Source organism: Staurois parvus, unplaced genomic scaffold (genome assembly GCF_062004578.1).
Source record: "Staurois parvus isolate SC_StPar_1 unplaced genomic scaffold, SC_StPar_1.0 ptg000734l, whole genome shotgun sequence".
Lineage (NCBI taxonomy): Eukaryota > Metazoa > Chordata > Amphibia > Anura > Ranidae > Staurois > Staurois parvus.
Window position 1 is genome coordinate 1,392,484 of NW_028318530.1, and position 21,455 is coordinate 1,413,938.

At 41.3% G+C, this 21,455-nt stretch overlaps 1 protein-coding gene across 7 annotated transcripts in view; it reads right to left on the reverse strand.

Moving 5' to 3' along the window:
* Positions 1-21,455, reverse strand: part of LIMCH1 (LIM and calponin homology domains 1) — a 370,228-nt gene that overhangs the window by 323,766 nt on the left and 25,007 nt on the right. For 5 of the 7 annotated variants that reach the window (XM_089654006.1, XM_089654004.1, XM_089654003.1 and 2 more), the window contains exon 2: positions 18,027-18,065. The exons of the other annotated variants lie outside the window; for them this stretch is intronic. In XM_089654006.1, coding sequence (XP_089510132.1) covers positions 18,027-18,065 — 39 coding nt within the window. The remainder of the gene's footprint in view (positions 1-18,026; positions 18,066-21,455) is intronic. 7 annotated transcript variants of the gene reach the window in all.

The following is a 21,455-nucleotide window of genomic DNA, read 5'->3' on the forward strand; positions in this document are numbered from 1 at the left end:
AAAAAAATGTAAAAAAGCTGCTTAATACTTTGCTACCTTGCTCACCAAGTTTGCCTTCATGAATACTACAGTTAATAACTACAGATGTTACCATATAACTGAAGCTGAACTCCAGACTGCCTCTATGACATGGATACTTCTGTTTGGCTGTGAGCCTTAGTGGTGACTTCAGCAAAAGAAGACAGTCAGGGACTGACTGGTGCAAGCGCAACTACATTGTCAGGTTATTGGTACCGTGCACCCAAAAACAGTGCCAATCCAGGGACCCAAACAGCAGATCTAGGTAAAAATAACATCGCTTTAAAAAGGTATGAAATCCTACTACTGAATGGATGAGAGGGGAGTGGAAGACAACTGTGGAAGGGTGTTTATTTTTTGAAGATGGATTTAATTTATGTTATTTCACCCAAATGTTACACTTCTTGGTATAAAATCTAACAAAAAAAAAAACAAAACATAAATGAATCAACCTTGTTTTTACTTTTGCACTAATCTAATTTGAAAAATTTAAGTAAGTACTCTAAGACCTAATAGGTTATAAGGAATCTATCAACCTGAAACATTCCAAACGTGAAAACAATGAGACCAGCTGTGCGTTTCATAAAAGCAATATTCTTCATATATGAAGCACAGGGCATGTGGCAGAGCGGAATACATATGCTTTAAATTACCCCCACATTTCAAGGTTTCAGAAATGCACAATCACCACTTTAATTTGTTTCCTCTAATTTCACATTAATTACAGCACAGAAAAGGGTTGTGTTACCTTGAGTTTCAGGCTGAAGGAATGAGGTTTCTAGTAACGGGAAACAATGACCCTGTGTATTCTCTAACTGACAAAGAAACCTGATCCGTGTTAAGCAAGATGAACTATATTTTATAAATATTAGTGTATGCCCTGCCATGGAGAGAGTGACGGGCAAGTCACCAACAAGAGTTAACTGCTGGAAAGTGAGCAGGCACCAGATGTTTCTATCCCAAGGTGCCCATACATTGGCATACAATAATGATGATTATATTTTTTTTTTTTTTTTTTTTTTTAGACAGCAACCTTGTGCACTGTATATCTGGTTTCATTTGCCAAACAGCAAATCTGCACTAGTACATTTTGCAGGGCATAAGGTGCAAATACACCAATCAGCCATAACTCTATGATGATCCACCCAATATTGAGGGGGTTCCCCCTTTGCCACCAAAACAGCTTGTCAAGGCATAGATGCCACTAGACTTCTGCAGAAAAGTTATGGTATCTGGCACAAAGCCTTCAATAGCAGATCATTCAAGTCCTATAAGTTACGAGGTAGGGCCTCCATGGATTGCACTTGTTTTAACATATCCCACAGATGCTTGTTCTGATTGAGATTTGGAGAATTTGCAGGGCATATTATTCTGCTAAAAATGCCCACTGCCATCAGGAAATACTCCTTCCATGAAGGGGTGTACTTGGTAAGGAACAATGTTTAGGTGATACTGTCAAATTAACATCCACCCAAAGTTTCTCAGCAGAACATTGCCCAAAGCATTACGCTGACCCTCCACTGACTTGCCTTCTTTGAACAGTACATTATTGGTGTCATCTCTTCCTCATATAAGCGAGGCAAACGCCCCACCACATGATGTAGGAGTAACTGTGATTCACCAGACCAGGCTACCTTCTTCCATTTCTCTGTGGTCCAGTTCTGATCCTCACATGCCCATCATAGTTGCTTTTGGTTGTGGCCATGGGTCAGCATGGGCACCCTGATTGGTCTGTGGCTACGCAGCCCCATACACAACAAACTTCAGTGCACTGTGTGTTCTGACACCTGTCTAACGGAACCAACTTTATCTTTTTCAGCCTTAAACAAGCAAACTCTGGCCTTACGCATTTCGTCATCTGACATCCTCCAGGTATCCAGCTTTGCTCACAATATATAAAAACCACATGCTAAATTGCTTCTGACCAACCTGTGCAGACTCTAACTAGAAAACTCCAGCCAACTATGTGAAAATATTTGAAGATACTGGTCCTCTGTTTTATTAGATTGTAGGTAGGCTTTAAACCTTTCATCTCTTCACACTGAAAGGCTAACAAAGAAAAGAGCAATATGCATTTTTCTGTAAGTCCTAGCAACTCGCTGAAAAACAGATTTCATAGGTCTGTCAGTGTTAAGCTGTTGAAAGGTGAAATGCGATTGGTTGATCTTAATTATTTCACTTTACAGAATATTATTGTTAACTTTACCATTAATTGGCCTTTGTCTGTTCCATTTGTATCCAATTAAGCCTCTGTAATTGGGTTCATCTCTATTTATTGGCCACAACTTCTATAATATGGAACTCTTATATAAATAGGGTAGTGTATGGCAGCTGGATCTGTATTAGTCAGTGACAGCCTGATCAAACTTCAACAAATCAAACTGCCATTCTACAACTGTGCAGTGTGGATTTATATCGGACTCTTCAAATGCATCAGAGCGCTATCCTGAGGACACAAAATGAGACTCTGTGTTATTTAAATTAGAAAGCACATAAGGAAGTCGGTTTTCCAAGAAGCAAAGTTTGCTTTTCTATTTACTCCAAAAGATTTCTACTAACATACGTGAAAACACTGACTTCTAAATGCTCCTTTTGCTTACACACACTGTCATCGGGGCTTTGGACAAACAGCCATCATCAGGCTACAAATGCAGGACAAGAAAATAAATAAAATTAAGCCTCACACACGGGTTCTGCAACCACAATTTGAAACCGCATTTGGAAATGTAGCCATTCCCATTGTATCTATAATCTGGAAAAATCTACACAAAGCCGTCTTGTTCTAAGAGTACCCAGGATTGAGCTCAGGTTCCCTGTCAATTCAACAGCAAACATTTAAAGCATAGATTTCCCAGGGCTCCAGCCAAGCTTTCATTCTGCCTGCTTTCTCACTTTAGGAGGCTCACCTGAACTCAGGCTGGATCTACCGGGTGTCAGAGTCAAATAAAGTGGGATGCGTCAGCCGCTAAAATTGAAGCTGCTTATATCAATTTATGGCAGTCACCCAAATAAATGCATTGAAAAGCTGTAAAGTGGGGTTCATGTCAAGGCCAGGAGATGGAAGAAGAGCATTCAAAATGATAAAATCCTGATCATACTGGAAATGAAAGCTGACAGTTTTGTAGACCGAGCTAGAGAACTTTAACCAGACGTCAGGGCAGAAAGGAGAAGGGGGTGTAGGCAGAAGTGTATGACGTGTGACATAGAATCACATCAGATTTGGATGACTGTATATAACAAAATAGAAAAGCCCCAGACGTCACTATTGAGCAGCCTTCGTAGAATGCGCGATTCCCTCAAATTTTCTCTCAACTGCGCTTTCTTGCCAATTCCCACTGTAGCAATCGGTTAAATCATGACTTAGCATTTGTCATGTATAAAAGTGCTCCCAACACACCACAACGGATTAAAAATGTACAAGGTCTCTATAGGGCCGCACCGTGGATAGCAGCACCTCTGCCGTGCAGCAACGGAGTCTTTGGTTTGAATCCCAAGCAGGACACTGCCTGCATGAAGTTTATATGTTTTCCCTGGGCAAGTGGGGGTTTTCTCTGGGTCCCACACCCTAAAGACATGCTGGTAGGTTATTTTGCTCCTGTCCAAAAAAAAATTGGCAGTAAGTGTATATAGTATGCATGCGAGAGAAGGACCTTAGGTTGTAATTATTTTTAGAACAGGTATGGGAATGTACAATGTCTAAAGCCCTTTGTAAACTGCCGGTCCTATATAAATACCTGTAATAATAATAATAATAATGACTCTACTGTACAATGCATTAGGGAGCACTTTATACCAGGGGAAGCACAAGAGTTTATAGCCATTTGGCTGATGGAGCACTGAGAGTCTTTTTGACATTATTTTTCACCATCACGCACAGTTATTTATTTTGGAAATGTGTATTATATATATGATGTTCATATATTTTATAAAGTAGCTCAACTCTAATTCACTTTATACTTTTGGTGTGGGAACAATTCAAGTGTTTCTGCAGCAACTCACATTTTTTGGATTTAATTATGACTTTTTAGTTATATTATTTAATATTGTGGTAGCGCACATTTATTTTTAAGTCTTTTTAATAGGGTGTCAATCACACTGCATAGCACGGAACAAAGAGCAGGTGCTTTGCCCTGTGTTTTTAGTAATGGGCATTAATATTTAAGTCATAATATAAGTTGCCACAATGCACAACTGTGAATGTGCCCTTTTCACACTTGTAGGCTTCATGGCTCTATGTGCAACGACTTGTAGTGGCATTCCTTGTGAATGGCATCCCAATGCACTGCGCAGTAGAGTGCAGTGCTTTAGTCGTTGGCAGCCCACACATCACAATGAATTGCAAAAGTGTGAATAGTCCCTGAATATCTACACAATATAATAAAGGTAACTTGCAGGTGAGGTTGGATCTTCTGTGAAGTGCAGAGAGACTTTTAATGTAACTACTAGCACTGGAAGCCGTGAACCACAAAACACTTGACATAGTACTGAAGGACTCAGCTTCTGGGCAGCATTGTGAGCGGTGCTGCTGTAGATGGAAGATTTCCAAACCTCTCGCGTAGTCCCATCTCTAGAGTCTGTGCACGCTCCCTACAGAGCTCATTGTAGGAGTTACCAAGGTGACATCTACCCAGTCCAAGCTCAAAGCCTGCCCAGGCTGGGTAAAAGAAAAGGAGACAATACAGGAAACAACAAATATCAGAACAGAAACTACCTACAAATGTTTACGGTCATATATTCTAGACTCATTTTGCTTACACAGTTGTAAACATTTCCTTTTCTACCAGTTTGTATTCACAAGCATCATTCAAGCAGAATTCAGTCTGATCAAAAAAAAGAGAATGTCAACTGTCTAGGAAACACATATTAGCTTGCTGAAACATTCATTTATATTTGGAACGTCTCATATAGAATTCAATTAAATAACACTTAAGAGTTAAACAAAAAGTTATAAAACATTTTTTATACAGCCATATTAAATAAATATTTTGAAAACATCTTCTATAAGGCTCCATGTTCACAGGGAGTTTTTCCTGCCACTTTTAGGTACAGCAGGCATTTTATTTACCGCTTCCAAATGCCTAATCCATGTTATTATATATGTCCAAGCACACTATGGTTTTTAGAAGTATTTAGTGGCAGGGACATTTAGAGGCAGTAAAAAAAAAAACCAAAAAAAAAAAAAAAAAAAAAAACCTCAGGGCCAATGCGTCGTGGAGCAGTGGAGTTTTGGCAGAAAAAATGCTTAATGTGCTTAAACACGTGTAGGCATGACCAAGCGCTAGGCACGTTTAGCACTTGAGCATTGATTTATTTCAATGGTCAGAATCAATTATTTATTCTGGCCAATTAAATTAATTAATGCCAACACACTTGACATGGGTAAAACGCGCTACACACTTTTACATGCCTCGGGTTTTTTTTGGCCAAAATGCTGCTGCCAGGAGGAGGCTTCTAGGGGAGTTAAAAAAAAAAAAAAAAATTCAGTGTGCATGAGGCCTTAGTGTTAATAGAATTAGATGATTTTGTCATTTAGAGATATTTATAACATGATTGTGACAATAATCCGACACTGGAAATCTACATATTGCTCAGACACTGATCTATTAAGGCGACTATACTTTGGGAGCAATCTGTTAAGCACCTTACTAGTATTTTTCTACAGATATTTTTGACACCAATTTTGTTTTACTTTTTATGAATTTGGGTTTTATCATTTGCTCCCCCTGGAAGGGCTGTATACATGGTTAAAAAGACAGGTTTATGATAAACAGTGCTTTAGCAAATGGAGTTTGCTTATATAGAAAAATATTTCGGCATGAAAAGAATATTCCCACACAAGTCCCTTTATTGATAACTTATGGATTTTGTCAGACATTTCCTTTTGATGTTTCAAACGCTAGCATAGTTTACATGCAAAAAAACCCATTTGTGAAGAAGCTGAAATTAAACACACAAAACACAAAGAAAGGCCAAGTTTCACAGCTGAAGAACAGATGCTCAGCACATCTCACAGCAAGCAACGCACTAGACGCCAGCACAGGCAAACAGGCACATGAAATTTTCAACACACGTGTAACAAAAACAAAACACACACACACACACAATTCTCCGTTCAATTTACTGGATAACCCCTTTTCCATGTTTCTAATGATATCCTTCAGTATTGGGTGTTCCCATGCAAACATTTTGCCATTTTATTTACCACTAAAAATGTCTATGCAGCACCCTGACATGATGGACACAAATCTGGGTATTAGTCAAGCTGCACTTTCAGATCTGGATACTGCCCAGCAAATTGGTGCTCAAACAGAAGACACCAAATCATTTAGCAGTTCTGTAAATAGCAAAATCCCCTCATTAACGGAGATTGACAAGGCCAAAGCACAAACTAATAAACTAGACAATGGCGGCTAATGCTTTACATCTGTCACTCTTTTCTATCATTTCTAATGAAAGTACAACTGGTAACCCATACTGGGCAAAGTAAAAGAATAACTTTGATGCCACCATGCCCAGCAGCTACTAGACAACAAGAGGACAGGCTCATTGTTCCCGCCATTAACGCCATAAGAAAACCTGCCCTGAGCAGTCATGTGCAGCTCTGCTAAAGAAAATGCATGTAGACAAGTAGGGGGTTATTTACTAAAACTGAAAAGTGCAAAATCTGGTGCAACGCTGCATAGAAACCAATCAGCTTCCAGGTTTATTTGCAAAGCTTATTTGAACAAGCTGGAGTTAGAAGCTGATTGGCTGCCATGCGCAGCTGCACCAGATTCTGAGTGCTCCAGTTTTAGTAAGTCTCTCCCGTAGTGTCCGCAGAGACTGCAGGGGATCACCAGGACTGAGGTGCCAAAAAAAAGTGTTGCCACACAAGGATTCCCAAGCAGTCTGAATATACTAAAGTCAGCCTATGTTTTATAGTGCAAGTCCATTCACAACAGAAATGCTCCCAGTGACACAGAGCAGAGCAGACCACTCCATCATGATTAAATCCAGAGCATAAGCTAGTTCCACTAAACAGAGCAGAGCAAGCTTCCTGGTCTCATAACTCAGAGGATCATAGTAAACAAAGTCTGTGGTAGACCAAGAGCTACTTCACAAACTCATTCATACTGAGAGCTAGTGCTGAAAAACTCGGAGCACAAACTTTCATGTAATACGAACACCGTCTAACCGCAATCTAACCAGCGCATACAAATGAAAAAAATTTTTTTTTAAATTGTTCGGGGTGGTGGACAACTGAAAAATACAGATCTGTCATCTAAGATATTCCCCTTTCTTTCCCAAGATAAAGGTAGAGTTTGGTGTTTGTAGTTTGATCAGATGGTACAGTTATAGTGTACACATCAGTTACTCCTCTTGAAAAGGCTTTGAGAAAAAACAGTCATCGGAGTGTGGTCGTAGAGAGAGGCAGATTCCCCATCCATTTTGAAGAAATTTAAGTTTTCTCAATATGTCCATATTAACGACCACGGTGGCCTACACAAATCTCTTTTCTGAACATTTGTGATGGATTCCTAAGACGGGCAGACATCTATTCAATATATCTACAGGTCCCCAAATAAGTAGATGGGATGCCAAGACCCACCACCATAATTTGGCCAACATTTGCAGTTGCATTTTCATACTTCAAATCCACAGAAGAGTGTAGTCTAAAGCCTGACTTCCAATGTGAATTTCCAACACATCTAGTCTTTTACAACCTGCTCTATTTAAACACTAGATAGCAATGCTTGATTGTATTACAAGTTACTTCAAATTCATCCTGAAGCACTGTGGCTCTGCCAACCGGACAGCAAGAAGTCTCAAGCTAGTGGATATTGCCAGATCATACATTGCCACTACTGGACATGACAACATTATCGTGAAGGGTGGTGTTGTATGGCAACTAAAGCCTGGTACACATGGACCGAATATTGACCAGTTCCTGTTGAACCAGCCCATACCGGACAATATTCGGCCCATGTGTACAGCAGCCTGCCCAGTTTCTGTCGAACAGGCATGCTGGAAAAACAGCAGTTGATCTGCATCCAATCATTGCTCGCAGCCAATGGCAACAAGCGCTGACTGGTGTGTTCTGGGGGGGGCAGAACCTATCAGAATAAAATAGCTGAGTGGGGAGATTGCTGTACTAAGATCGCATAGTTAGTACAACGACCTCCTCAGTTTTTTTTTGTTCAGCACCCTGGGTTGAACGAAATAAAAATTGTGTGTTCCCGACTCATGATGTGGTGCTATTGTTTCTTTTGTTTTTTTTCTCTTCAGTAGCCATTTTAATTATGGACACAATAGCTGGCTATACTAACTTCAAAAACAAATATCTTTTCAGACTTTTTTTTAGACGGGCGGCTGGGGGGGGGGGGGGGGCGTAAAAACAAGTGGCTGAACTGCAAGTTCACAGATGAAAAACTGGCAGTAATTAGGACCAACTCTGAGCTGGTATACAGAGAGAAGCCAGTGCTCGGAGTGAGGCATTTTGTGCTGAGAAGCAATCTTGAATGTGACTGCTTCCCGCAAAGGGATCAGGGTTGCTAAGACATCGGCAGCGTGTTACATGGGTGTTCACAATGTTTGGTATCTCTTTACTCGATGCAACCTCTTGGGTGATATATTGTGTTTGTGTACACTAAAATTAACTTCAGTGTATTTGTTAATGAAAATACGGCTTTAATAAACGTGTGTTCATATCACCACCATTTAATGTTTGGACATTTTAATGAATATACACATGTACAAAAACAGTGAAAGGGTTAATTGTTTAAATCTGATTGGCAACCTCCCAAAGCGGTATTTTCAAAGACTGAAGTATTAAGCAGGTAGTTTATGTACCCGTTATGTATCTAAATGCATCATTTTACATTTCAACTGGAATGTAACCTTTAATGAAGGATCTGTACATGAGCAATGTTACTCACCTGCTTGTGAAGTGTCATGTAAAATGAATGGAAAGCACATAGCTAAGCAGAAGGGTCAATTGGCCTCACTTTACCTTAACCTTTCACCCCTGAATCCATCCGAATGTGTTGAACAACCACTAAATGTGTATGCTACAGAAGGATGGAAGCAGGAGAAAGCTCCATCTAAGACAGCAGAAGCCTTTGAAGTGAGAAGCAATGGGTACTTTGCTATCAAAATGCTGTCAGCTAAAATGTACTCTAGCTTTGTATGACCTTCCCACCTGTCATGGGAATGCGCTATCCATCAGCATCTAAAAGATCTCTCTTTCCATAAACAGCCAACATTCAGGCAGACTATCAAGTGGAAAATAGTCGTGTGCTGCATTCTCGGCAAAAGTTAAAGCAGCCTTAAATCCTCAGTGGTTTTTTTTTTAGCAGAAAACATTTTGTGCAATAAAAGAAACAAGCCCCAGTATTTGTTAAAATTCTTATCCCAGCACTGACTGTTTACAAATTTCAATGCTGAGGACTTTGCGCACTCTCAAAACTGCTTCCCTGAAATTCTGGACATCATTGGAAAGAGTGAATAATGGACAGTGTAGTCTCTAGTCTGTCTGTTAGCATGGAGAAGGGAGGGGGAGGATCAGGGGAGTGCTTTGCCATCCTAGGATATGGGGCTGTGTGTTTCTATTGATGCACACAGTGTAGGGAGAGACAAGTCTAATACATGTATGCAAGGGTGGCTCCATAGTATGCTGCAAAATAAAGGAGCCACCTTGAAACAGGGATCCTGAGGCAGAGATCATGGTGCCAGCTAAAAGTGGAACATAGGCAAGTACTAAATGATAAAGAGGCTGCATACCCAGTAATTGACTAAATCAGCTTCTAAAAAAGGATTAAAATACTGGAGGGTATTATATTACTGTAGCACTTAAATGAGAGACTCATTGTTAACTGAAAAAATTGACTCTTGCAGTGGGTCATTCTACTCTCCTCCACAATGTAGGTGGTGTGATATATATATATATATATATATATATATATATATATATATATATATATATATATATATATATATATATGATATTGAAACACATATTGTTCATTATTGGACAGGCCAGTGACAAAAAAAACAGGTGGGCCCACACGCACAATGCTGGAGTGCTTTGGGAATCAGTCACACAGCAGAACCGGCCCTTATAGTGATGATCAAAATGCCATCTTGACAGAGAGCTGGTGTCATGATGCTTGGTCTCAGGCACAATCAAATGGAAGGCCAGTCATCCACGGTTCAAGGAATCCTTAGCAACTTCTAGATCAGGGGTGTCAAACTCCATTTCATCACGGGCCGTATCAGCTTTATGGTTGCCCTCAAAGGGCCGGTTGTATATGTAAGACTAGATGTCCAGAGCACCCCACCCCCCATTAAATCAGATGTCAAGAATCCCACACCCTCCTTAACATCACCATGCACCGCCTGTGGGGGCAGAGCTGGAAAGCAGAAAGCACAGGGTCTGGAGGAGGACCAGAGGAGGAATGGAGGCAGTTACCAGAGTCTGCTGAATGCGGAGACCAGGGGAGGCAGAGATGAGGGGGTGCTGCACTGAGAGGTGCAGGATTTGGCAGAGGAGTTCTATTCTCCTCTCTGCTGCCAACTGCTGAGACAAGGTGGAGGCAGAGATAAGGGGGTACCTGCAGGAGAGGTGCAAGGGCAACACAACATGGCCTAGAGGGCTGGATTTGACCAGCGGGCCTTGTGTTTGACACCTGTGCTCTAGATGAATCCTGGCTGAGAATGGATGTATTACACCTTAGCCCACCCCCCAAATTTAATGAACATTTAACCCTTGCTATGGTGGACAGCAGTGCAAGACTAGATTGTAATTCCCAGACTTGGGCTTTCAGGATGTAAAGGAGAAGTTCACCTTTTGTAACATGTTACACCCTGAATATGGATGTAACATGTTACAGGGGTGCCATCCTTTGCACCCCACAGATCCTACATTTTGACAGCTAGCAAGGAATCTTCTTCCTCCCCTAGCTGTCACAATGTGAAAAAAAACACGGCCATGCGGGGCTCTGGGAAGACTACAACTTCCAACAGCCTTTGTGGCTGTTGGCTTGCAGTTCTCAATGAACTACCAGGGCTCTGTTAAGCTCTCTAGGTAGTTTATTGAACTTCCCATCTTTGTGTAACTGCCTGCCCATATTGGAGGTACGAGTAGACAGGTACACAGTCTGCAAGACGGGGGCATTACACCCATGATCTGATCATCGGTGTAATGCTTTCAAGCTTCTAACAAAAAAAATAAATAAATAAATGCATATTTTTTACCTACAAAAAAAAAGGTGCATTTATATATTTTTTTTATAAAAGATGAACTTATCCTTTAATAACATTTAATGACTATTTCTAAGTTCAGCTTTCTTTCGGGAAACAGTTAAATTGGTGAGTTTGGTTTTAAATGCATTTTAAAAATGCATAGTGTATGCTCATGTAATGCGTTTTTTTTATTATTATTTAATTTTGAGCGAGGAAGGGTTAGAACTCCTGTTGGGATTTTGAGACTCCATTCAACTGTTTTGCAAGACAGGAAAAGAGTGACTCAGACTGCAATCAATAGCTGATATGTAGCATCCTTTCCCCACTCTGTGTTGATGTTGTAGATTTATTGCCACTTTCTGTCTTCTGAAACTTGTCAACAGGACAGGAAGTGGTGGGCTATCTAGTTGGACCCCCTGAACTCACATGCAGGGCCTGTAAGGACTGTAGCTAGACCTTATATTAAAATCAATTACCAAGCTAAAAATGAATCATTGACATAGGAACAGTAGATTTACAGAACCTTTAACGTCTAATATTCCCATTATAGAGTTTCTTGGAAAGACGGATGGATCCCACATGCATCGTCATCATCTCACTGGAATACATTGATCTGGCCAGGTGGTTCATTCTTGAGGATCTCTCAGTATTTGAAGAATCTGCTCAGCAGCCTTTATTTAGAAAGTCCCATTTCACTTCACCAAGGCTGCAGTGATGAAGGGACATTCCAGGGAGAGCTCAGCTGGTAGTTTTGATTAGAGGTTTGCTATTGCGTTTTATGGTAACCTTGCTAAGCTCTAACACCCACATACAGAACAGCAAGGTGAGAGCTCTTAATAAAATATATATATCCGATACAGGGAGATATCTCTAGGCTGCCATAGCTGACCTTTCCTTATGAACATGCCAGTTACATCGGTCAGTGTTAATCCTCTAGTCTCAATTCTTTATGCCAATGACCATAAAAAGCATGCAACCAGTGAAGTCAAAATGCTTATCTAAATATTTGTTCCAAGGCAGTGACTTAAACATATTGAAGCTACTTGGTCATCATGACAAGCAAGGCAACTAGCATTTTTATAAGGAGAGGTCAGCAATGACCAACCTAATTTTTTTCCTGAACAAATTTCTTCTAATCCTCTATTTTGGTGACTGCATTAAAAATATGACAAATATCTGTAGAACAAAGATGGTGAATCAGCCCAGCAGGGGCAGTTAAATACTTACTTAAATGTATGCTACTGAATGTTGGTGGTGGCTCTTCATTACAAGTTAGCTTGAAAGTAGAAAAGTGTTGCCTTAACCCAACTTCCAGTAGTTTCAAATAGCTCAACAGTTGAAGAGTTAACTTACCCACATCAACAGGTAAATCCAACTCTACTCAACATTTAATCTCTGGAAATATCTAGAATATGGTACACACCACTTCACATCAAGAAAAGTCTGTAGGGTTTTTAGATAACCAGTCAAGATGGGGTCAAGATGGTTTCCCGGATACTATTTTTTAACTAGAACCTGTGACTTTGAAAGCTGTAACACATCAGATTTTTGATCGGATCACAGCTAGCATAAGGTTGATAATGTTGGTAATGTCACAGGACTATGACCTGCAGAGTATCCAGGGTCAAACTTGTAACCATGATTGACAGGACAGCTGGTCTGCTCATATTCAAACCTTCACAAAAAATCCCCTCTGTAGGGGCACGCAACTTTCTGTACTGTCTGGAAAAGATGATGAGTAAGCCACTCATTATGAAAAACTCTATGTTCTTCAACACAGAAGCAGAATAGTGAAATTTATTAAAAGATAATCATTTTCCAACTAATTTTTGCAAAGTTTGTTGAATTTTGCTAAATAGGAAATTAGCATTAACTGCTGTGTCCCGACAAACAATCCATTCCCACTAGGCCCAATACATACAAGTATAACTAAAGCAAAACTTTTTTTTAGCTTTGGAGAGAGTGCAGAGGAATTAGAACCCCTCTCAGTTTTTACTGCTGTCTGTGGTCCTGTTATGGAGATTCACCCTCACTATTTGTCCTGTTTACCATTATCATTAAAAATGAAAGTAAAAGAAAATCCCAAAATTTGTGCTGTCCCAAAAAAAGTAAGAGGGGAAATCTTCCAATGGGGACGCTAGTCCTGTTGACCTGGGGGTCCCAAAGGAATTCCCTTAATTTGCAGGGATTTCCTGTCACTTCCTGTTTAGCTATGGAACAGAAAGTGAAGTGAATTTTCCGCAATGGGAAACAGATGACAAAAAAAAAAAAAAAAATCTGAGAGAATGTATAACACTCCCTTGCTCTATCCAAAAAGAGAAAAAAAAGTTTTGCCTATAGTTTTACTCTAAGGCCCCATTCACACCTCAGTGTTTGAAGACACAAATATTGCCTGTTCCCACCTGAGTACTCAGACTCCTGCCACCTGGAAATGTACAGGAGCTTCTTTTTAGGCAAATTTGGTCATTGTTGATCCCACGGACTTCAAAGTATGTGCCTGAGAAGAGTGTGTTAAGTGCAGTTCCAGAAGCTTCCATAAAAAACATCTACAGGTTAAAAAAAACAACAACCTGCTCCACAAAAGTTCTTGCAGTTCCTAAAAGTATTAAAAAAATTACAAAAAAAGCCTTTACAATTACCTGAATCCACAGTAAGGCCCCATTTACTTCTGAGCAATTTGCAGCTTTATCAAAAGTGCTTACATGCTCAACACTAGGATTTCCATCATATGCAGTGGTGCCCAGTCACAGTGTAGTATTGCTTGAAGCTCATCACTTGAAAAATTACATGAGCTTCATTTGGGGGTGTACATTAACTGCGTTTGGTCATGCGTTTTGGCCCAAATAGACCTAAATGAGAAAATATGCATGATCTGCATTTCTTGCCTAGCAGCTAGTTTTCCACTGGACACAAAATTTAATTGAAAAAAAAAAAAGCTTAAGCCTTAAACTCACACAAAAACACCAGTATGAACACTAAAACAGAAATGCCCCAAAATAACCAGACGCTCTGTTCAAGTGTGAATGGGGTTTTAAAAAGGATTTGTACTTGCCTTAATCCATTGGCAGCCAGTGCTAAACTCTTCTCCTTGATGCTCCAGGTGATGGGTGGACCTTCAGGGTCCTGACATACAATTCACAACTCTTGGCCCTGTATTGTATTTGTTGATGTCAAAGTCCCTACAATCAATGGAGCACCTTAGAGAAGAGGCTATGGGGGCAGTCGTATAGTGTGTGAGAAGCCGGTGGTAGCAAGGGATTAGGCAAGTCAAAGTTTTTTTGCTGGTACCTCAAGCACTTAACCTTTGCAGTGCAGGGGGAGCCCCTGCACTGTGGTTTCCCCAGAGTTCAGATTAAGGCTAGGTTCACATTATTGTGGGCTGCAGGAAGGCATGCAAGTCACACACCTGCCCACACTAGCGCTAAAAACATTATGTTGTTTGGAAGATGTGTGGGGTACCATTAACTCTAACGGAAACCCCACGCACAGTTTCCCACACTGGTAGAAGCACTGCACTATGTGGTTTCCCTGGAGGTTGCGTTTTCTGAAAAGGTGTAGGAACCTTTTCCCTGTGTTTTCAGTGGGTACAGCAGCCCAATCAACTGAATAGGCGGTCGTCCACAAGCAACTGTGGCTGCGGGGAAACCACGCAGATGTGAATAAAGCCTTAAGGGCCTCTATGAGCATGACAAAACAAACAGACTATAAAAGTGTAATACTAAATAGGACAGTTTAATGATCAGTCTCACTACCCTATAATTTAAAATGAATGGAATATGTATCAAGAGAGGGAGATATTCTTTTAATGGTCATGGGCAGCACAGTCAGGGAATCACACATGCAGATATTACCGTGTCTGAGACCCTGAAAGGTTAAAAGCTGAAGAATATTTAGGGGAAAACACATTTTACAAAGAAGCCAATTAAGGACTTCTCATTTTTATCTTCAATATTCCAGGACTCTAATTCCCAGAGCTGTCAGGGAAGAATTCAATCCCGCCAGATTTCTATTTCTAGAATGTACAAAGCTTCCTTATGACTCCCCACCTACACAACATTCATTCTCATTAGTTAAGAAAATACGCTCGCAGCCAGTTGTTTTAGTTATGAGATGCAGCAACAAAGTAAAACTATGCACCTTTCACCACATCAAACAGCTACTGTTCCCACAGAGAGCAGTGCCACCCATACTGCCAGAGTCCTCTGGGTTCTCCTGATGAAATAGGTATGAGTGATGGATGACATCTCTCCTCCTGATCATCACTCCAAGTCATAAATATTTTATCACTCCTACCATCGGCATTTGTTGTGCACATAGTAACTGCTAGCATTTCCAGGGCACCCTGCAATTTGTACGTAGTCTGCAATGATGCTAAAATGTCCTCAAAGACCATCAAAAAATACCCTATAGACACTGATCTGACCACTACTTCTAATAATATGGTAGTGAAAAAGTTAAAACTTGTGTGACAACTGCCACATACTAGTATCAGGTATGCTTATTGTTTCTCAAAGATTCTCCATCATGTTGTATATTTCTGCCTGTCAACCTCAACACTGCAAAACCCAAAAATGACAATTTAATGTTGCAGTTTAGGACACTTAAATGCGATGGCTGCATCTCCTCTAGGCATGTTTCACCTGGTGGTTCTATCAGTAACACAATTCCTATTATGATGGTTCCACTCTGGGTGGACAGCCACCCAAGACAGGAAGCCTTGGATAGCGGGATTATCAAACTGGGAAGATGGTAGTATTAGATGAACTAGCAGGACTTGACAAAGGGATTCAAACCAAACTCCTGCCAACAAACTTTAAGCAGAAATAAATCCACTGTTTTAACAGTTTCCCAAAACAGTTACATTCAAAGCATGCCTTGAATGATAACAGTTACAGATACTACTGCGCTTGTGTTCGCTCTCACCAGAACTGTCAGGCCATTAAATGGCTGGTGTCTTAGCTGACTACCTGTTCAACACCATGGCAGATCAAACAGAAGCTAAAATGGTGCCTTCCTTGCCTGTAAAGGAGGGTTTAGTTACACTTTGAAGCAAGTATTTTTTTCCTTTTGGGATAAAGGTTTTACATAAATGAATAAAAGCTGACCATGTAAGCACCTCTGTCAGTGTTCATGGTTTGTATCAACCCTGTAACTGCCATTTTGGACAGCTTGGCCTGTTAAAGTTGAAAAATAAAAGACTTACTGGCCAGATTGCAATGTGAAAAGAAAGCCTAAAATATAAAATAATACAGCTGCCAAAAGAAATGGAAAGCTGCAATGTATAAAGTCTTACTTCTGGGTTTAATGCCCCTTTAAAATTGCTGCACTGGGGAACGAAGCATTGTGGCTAAAACATTGTGAACTCACCCCTCTAGCCACCATCTAAATTTCCAGGGGAGCCATGGGGGAGCAGTAAATCCTTGATCTACTGCCAGTTATTACTGCCTCTCTTGTACCAGTGTAAACCAAACCTACACAGTCTGGAGAATTCATAACAAAGGTATCGTAGACATCCTTTAGGATTTTGTTGGGACACAGAACTGAAAGTGCCAGTGCTTGTGCAAAAATGAATGCGCCTGTCAGACAGGTATATGAACCTGTTGGTGGATACACTGAGGTTGGAGTGTCCATACTGGACAGTCATTCCTCAGTGCCCCCCTCCCCCCACTTACAGGCACATGGCGAAAAGTTTTATAGTAAGAGAATGAGGCTCTGCCAAGTGACAAGTCATTTGCCATATTTGAGTAATGGCATCACCACCATCCCGACCTCGTTGTTTAAAATTAGGCCCCTTCCACATGGGCGGACTTGATCGGACCAACCATTGTCTCTATAGAGCGGCAGATGCAAATGGACATGTGTCCATTTACACCCACCTGCATCCAATCCGATCCACTAAAAACAGATGCATAGGGATTTGTTCCTCATCCGTCTAGCGGATCAGACTAGATGACAGTCATACATACAATGGACAGGCAGTTCGTTTACATTCAACCACCCATAGAGAAAAGCAGGCTGTGTCCATAACCACCCTGCAAAAGCGGAGTGGACATGGACCTGTCATACTCTCAGTGGGGATCAGCGGACAGATATCTTGCTGACCTGGCAGATCCACTAGCAGATTCTGCCCCGTGTGAAAGGGGCCTTAGTTATCGGCCAGGAAATTTTCTGTCCGACAGAAGAATGGGGATGGAGCTCTGTGCGGGAAGATGTCACATACAAGATCACATGCCTGACAAAGGGGTCCTGCGCGACTCCAAAACATTACACTTTCTTCTGTGATGTGATTATTTTTGCAATAAAAACCTCATTGGACCATATTTGGAGATCCATGGTGTGCTGTCGAATATGTACATTTGTCTTCCCAACACTTGTCTCTCTCTGGTGATGATTAAGATTAGCTCTGAGTTGGTGTACAGTTTTCCTGTTTGAAAAATGGCAGAAATTCTTGAAGAATCTCTCATGACCTAGAAAGAACTACATGACTTTGCCGCCTGTGTTGCTAATGTTACTGACAATGGTGCAAAAGCTTGAAATAGGCACAAGTAGTTCTTAAGGAAACTACTGCCTTCACTGTTACGTTTTTATTGAATTCTGAATGTGCATTATTAAGGACACAGAGGTATTAATAGAACCTACAAATTCCATACAAAACACTCATTTGAAGCAAAAAGAACCACAAATACATACTGAACATTTAGAAGACACGTACACGTTAACACCAAAAAAGGTACAGAAATGGTGTACATCTACCTACAGACATGTCACATACAAATACCGATACATACTGTGTGCTGTCCAAGGGTTTTCAAGTACCGTTCCAGACGCTTAAACAAGGTACAAAAAGCAGAGTTAGCTAATGCAACCAGATTTCACCGAATAAGTCAAATATTCCCAAATGGCAGCTGTGAATTACTTAGTACACTGTTACTAGCAAACTGAATAAAAAGGCTTTTATTATAAATATAAATAGCTTGTCTATCAAAACCCAGCAATGTAATCTGTTGAGTGCTGCAATGGCCATGTGAACAGGGAGTGTCTGTGGACTCCAGCAGATACACACAAAATAGTGTCTACATGCTGATCTTAGTTTAGCAGTTACATTCTGTCCAGGAGCCATAAAGTTAGCTAAAAAGAAATCTCTAAGAATAAGAACAGCAGCTGCGTCCTCCTCCAGTCCCCCAACTTCTCCCCATCATTCACACCAGTTCTGGTTCCTCCGGGTTCTATGTATACCAAGTCACGCTCTACATACTAGAGAGGAACCAATTATCTCAACCGGAGTCTACAACATCTGGGCCACTTGTGGCTTCCACACGCGTCATCTCACCCGTATCTTTATTTGAACAAAGACATAAAACGCTAAACAATGTCTGCATGCTAAAAGCCAACCAGACAAAGAAACACAAATAACGGCAAAACTGACTTATCACGACCTAACAAACAGAGGTGACATTCATGTGCAGGGCTGAAATGGTTTTAGTCTGCACAAGAAAACAAACACACTATGCCCATTAATATAATATTAACTAGATTTGTTTTTTAAAAAAAGCACAATCCAAGCATAAAAAAAAAAAATATTTTCATAAAATTCTTAACCCATAGTTTTTGTTTACAAGAACCTGAATGAAGTTTGGAAGGGTTGCACCGATACCGGTATACCTAAAACCAATAACTTTGCAGTGCAGTTTCAGCCCATACAAAATGAATGGACTCAAATTGCACTGCAAAGAACTGCATGCGATTTAAACAGGAATGCAGTGCGATTCCTTTCCAAATCACATGTGGTTTCCTGCACCACTCCTGTGTGAACCCAGGCTTGTCACAGTCACTTCAGCCTGAGTTCACACAGGAGGGGTGCGGGAAACCGCATGTGATTTGGAAATGAATCGCACTGCATTCCTGTTCAACTCACATGCAATTTTTTGCAGTGCAATTTGAATCCATGAATTTTGTGTGGGCTCAAATTGCACTGCACTGTATGGCATCATTTATTGGTATCAGCGAGTACTTGAGCACAAGTTTCAGTACTCGCTCTTAAAAAAACAGGACTCGGTGCAACCCTATAGTTCGATTCACTTTGTTCCCTGGTTCACACTGACGCATTGCGGAATTCACACCTGTTTCTGTGCGATTTCCGCACCACATCATAATCACACCCTGTGCATGTGAACCACTGCGGGTGTGTATTTTAATTTAAGACCTCCAAAATCAGTTCACAAAATGCAGTGTGATGTGCAGAATTGGATAGCATGGGCGTGAACATCCATGTGGTCCGATTCTGGTGCGGAAAAAAAAAGGGGTCCTACAATATTTTGGTGTGGATGCGGAAGAAGAGGAAGGGGACCTACTTTGACACGTTTGTCGATCTTCACATTTATGCCCTCCTCCTCCCTAATCTTCTGTTTGTGGCACTTTTTTTTGGGGGGGGGGCAGGTACCTGGTCTTGACAGGTACCTGCTCCCACTTCTGGTCAGATGGCCGATGTGATCTACCAGAAGAAGTTCTCCTCCGGCCCGCAACCTTCTGGGACACACCACAGTTGCCAGACTGGGTCCTGGGTCCTAAAATAGCTGTCTACGTTGGTGCCAGCCTGATGTAGACATTTCCTATTTGATGGGATGAGGTGGAGTCCTCTCAGTATCAAGGAAAAGGTGGATGCTTAGTGTTCCCAAGTGGATGCTTAGGAACAGGTTACATCATACACCCTAAATACAGCCATAACATGTAACATGTTCTTAAGCGACGGCTGCCCCTCTCTACCAATCCATTCACTGGTTTCCACTAACACAACATAAAAAAATTCAAAATACTAACAACATACAAAGCCATCCACAACACTGCCCCTAGCTACATCACCAACATCATCTGCAGATTTCAACCAAATCGCCCACTCCGCTCCTCCCAAGACATCTTGTTCTCTAGCTCCCTAATCACTTCCTCCCATGCTTACCTCCAGGACTTTTCCTGAGCCTCTCCCATCCTCTGGAACTCCCTACCCCAGTATGTCCAGTCAGCCCCCACCCTGTCAGCCTTTAGGCGATCTTTAAAAAACGCACTTATTCAGAGAAACCTACTCCACCTAAGAACTGTACTTGAGTTACCTCCATCAGATCATCCCCTGCAGCTATCACCTTTTGTACCACCTCCCCCTCCCTTCAGATTGTAAGCTCCATGAGCAGGGCCCTCCTATTCCTTCTGTATTGAAATGTATTGTTGCTGTATTGGCTCCCGTTATATTGTAAAGCACTGCGCAAACTGTTGCCGCTATACAAATCCTGTATAATAGTAATAATAAAAAAGGTGAACTTATCCTTGAAAGCTGACCTCCAGCCTTCCCTTCAGTCTGGCACAGTTGTACAGGCCCCTCTGCTGTACTGAAATGACTTCCTCTGATTTCTCTACACACTGAGCTCTCACAGTGTGCATTAGAAGCTGCAGCAAGTCAGACACAGCCCATCTCATTTCCTGACTGGAGGGTGTCCAGTGTCTTCTGGGAGGAAAGTCTCCCCAGCCTGACTGCCCCTGGAGACTCAACATCACCTGTAGGTTTTACTTAAGGCAGTCTGCATGCAAATACAGTCCGACTCAAGTGCAACACAAGTTCTGTTGTAAGAAACAGCGAGCAGACAAGATTTTATTGCAGAAGACATTCAGTGTCTCTTCTGCAATAAAATGCCCCTACCTGCCTGCTCACGGTCTTCTCTGGTGCAAGAATATTGTAATAGAGAGCTAAAAATCACCCCATTAACTTTAATGGTTTACTTTCCGCAGCAGTACTGCCTGGCAAATGCAACAAAACATTTCATTTCTGTATGTGTCCTGAGCGGCTAAATGCTCTGCAGAGCGGTGTGCAGTAAAACCAAAGCTCAACCACCTGTTTTGCCACCCCCTGGTGTGAAGGAGCCCTTAGGACACATTCACAAGTATGATTAGGGCCTGACAGTGGATTCCAGTGGCTGGAACCACAGTTGTAGGAACAGCTACAGCCATTCAGCCTGTACAAATGAATGACAGGCTGATAGCAAATGCACCTATCCACATGTAATCAGACATTGCGCCAATGTGGTTAGCAACAGATGATCACCCCTGGATGCAGATAGTTTGTGTCCAGGGGTGATCATCTGTGTGAAAAGCCCAGTCAGCTCATATCTGAGCACCATTACCAGTATAACATACTGGAGAAACCCCGATACCGCCTTCTTCAACAACCAACT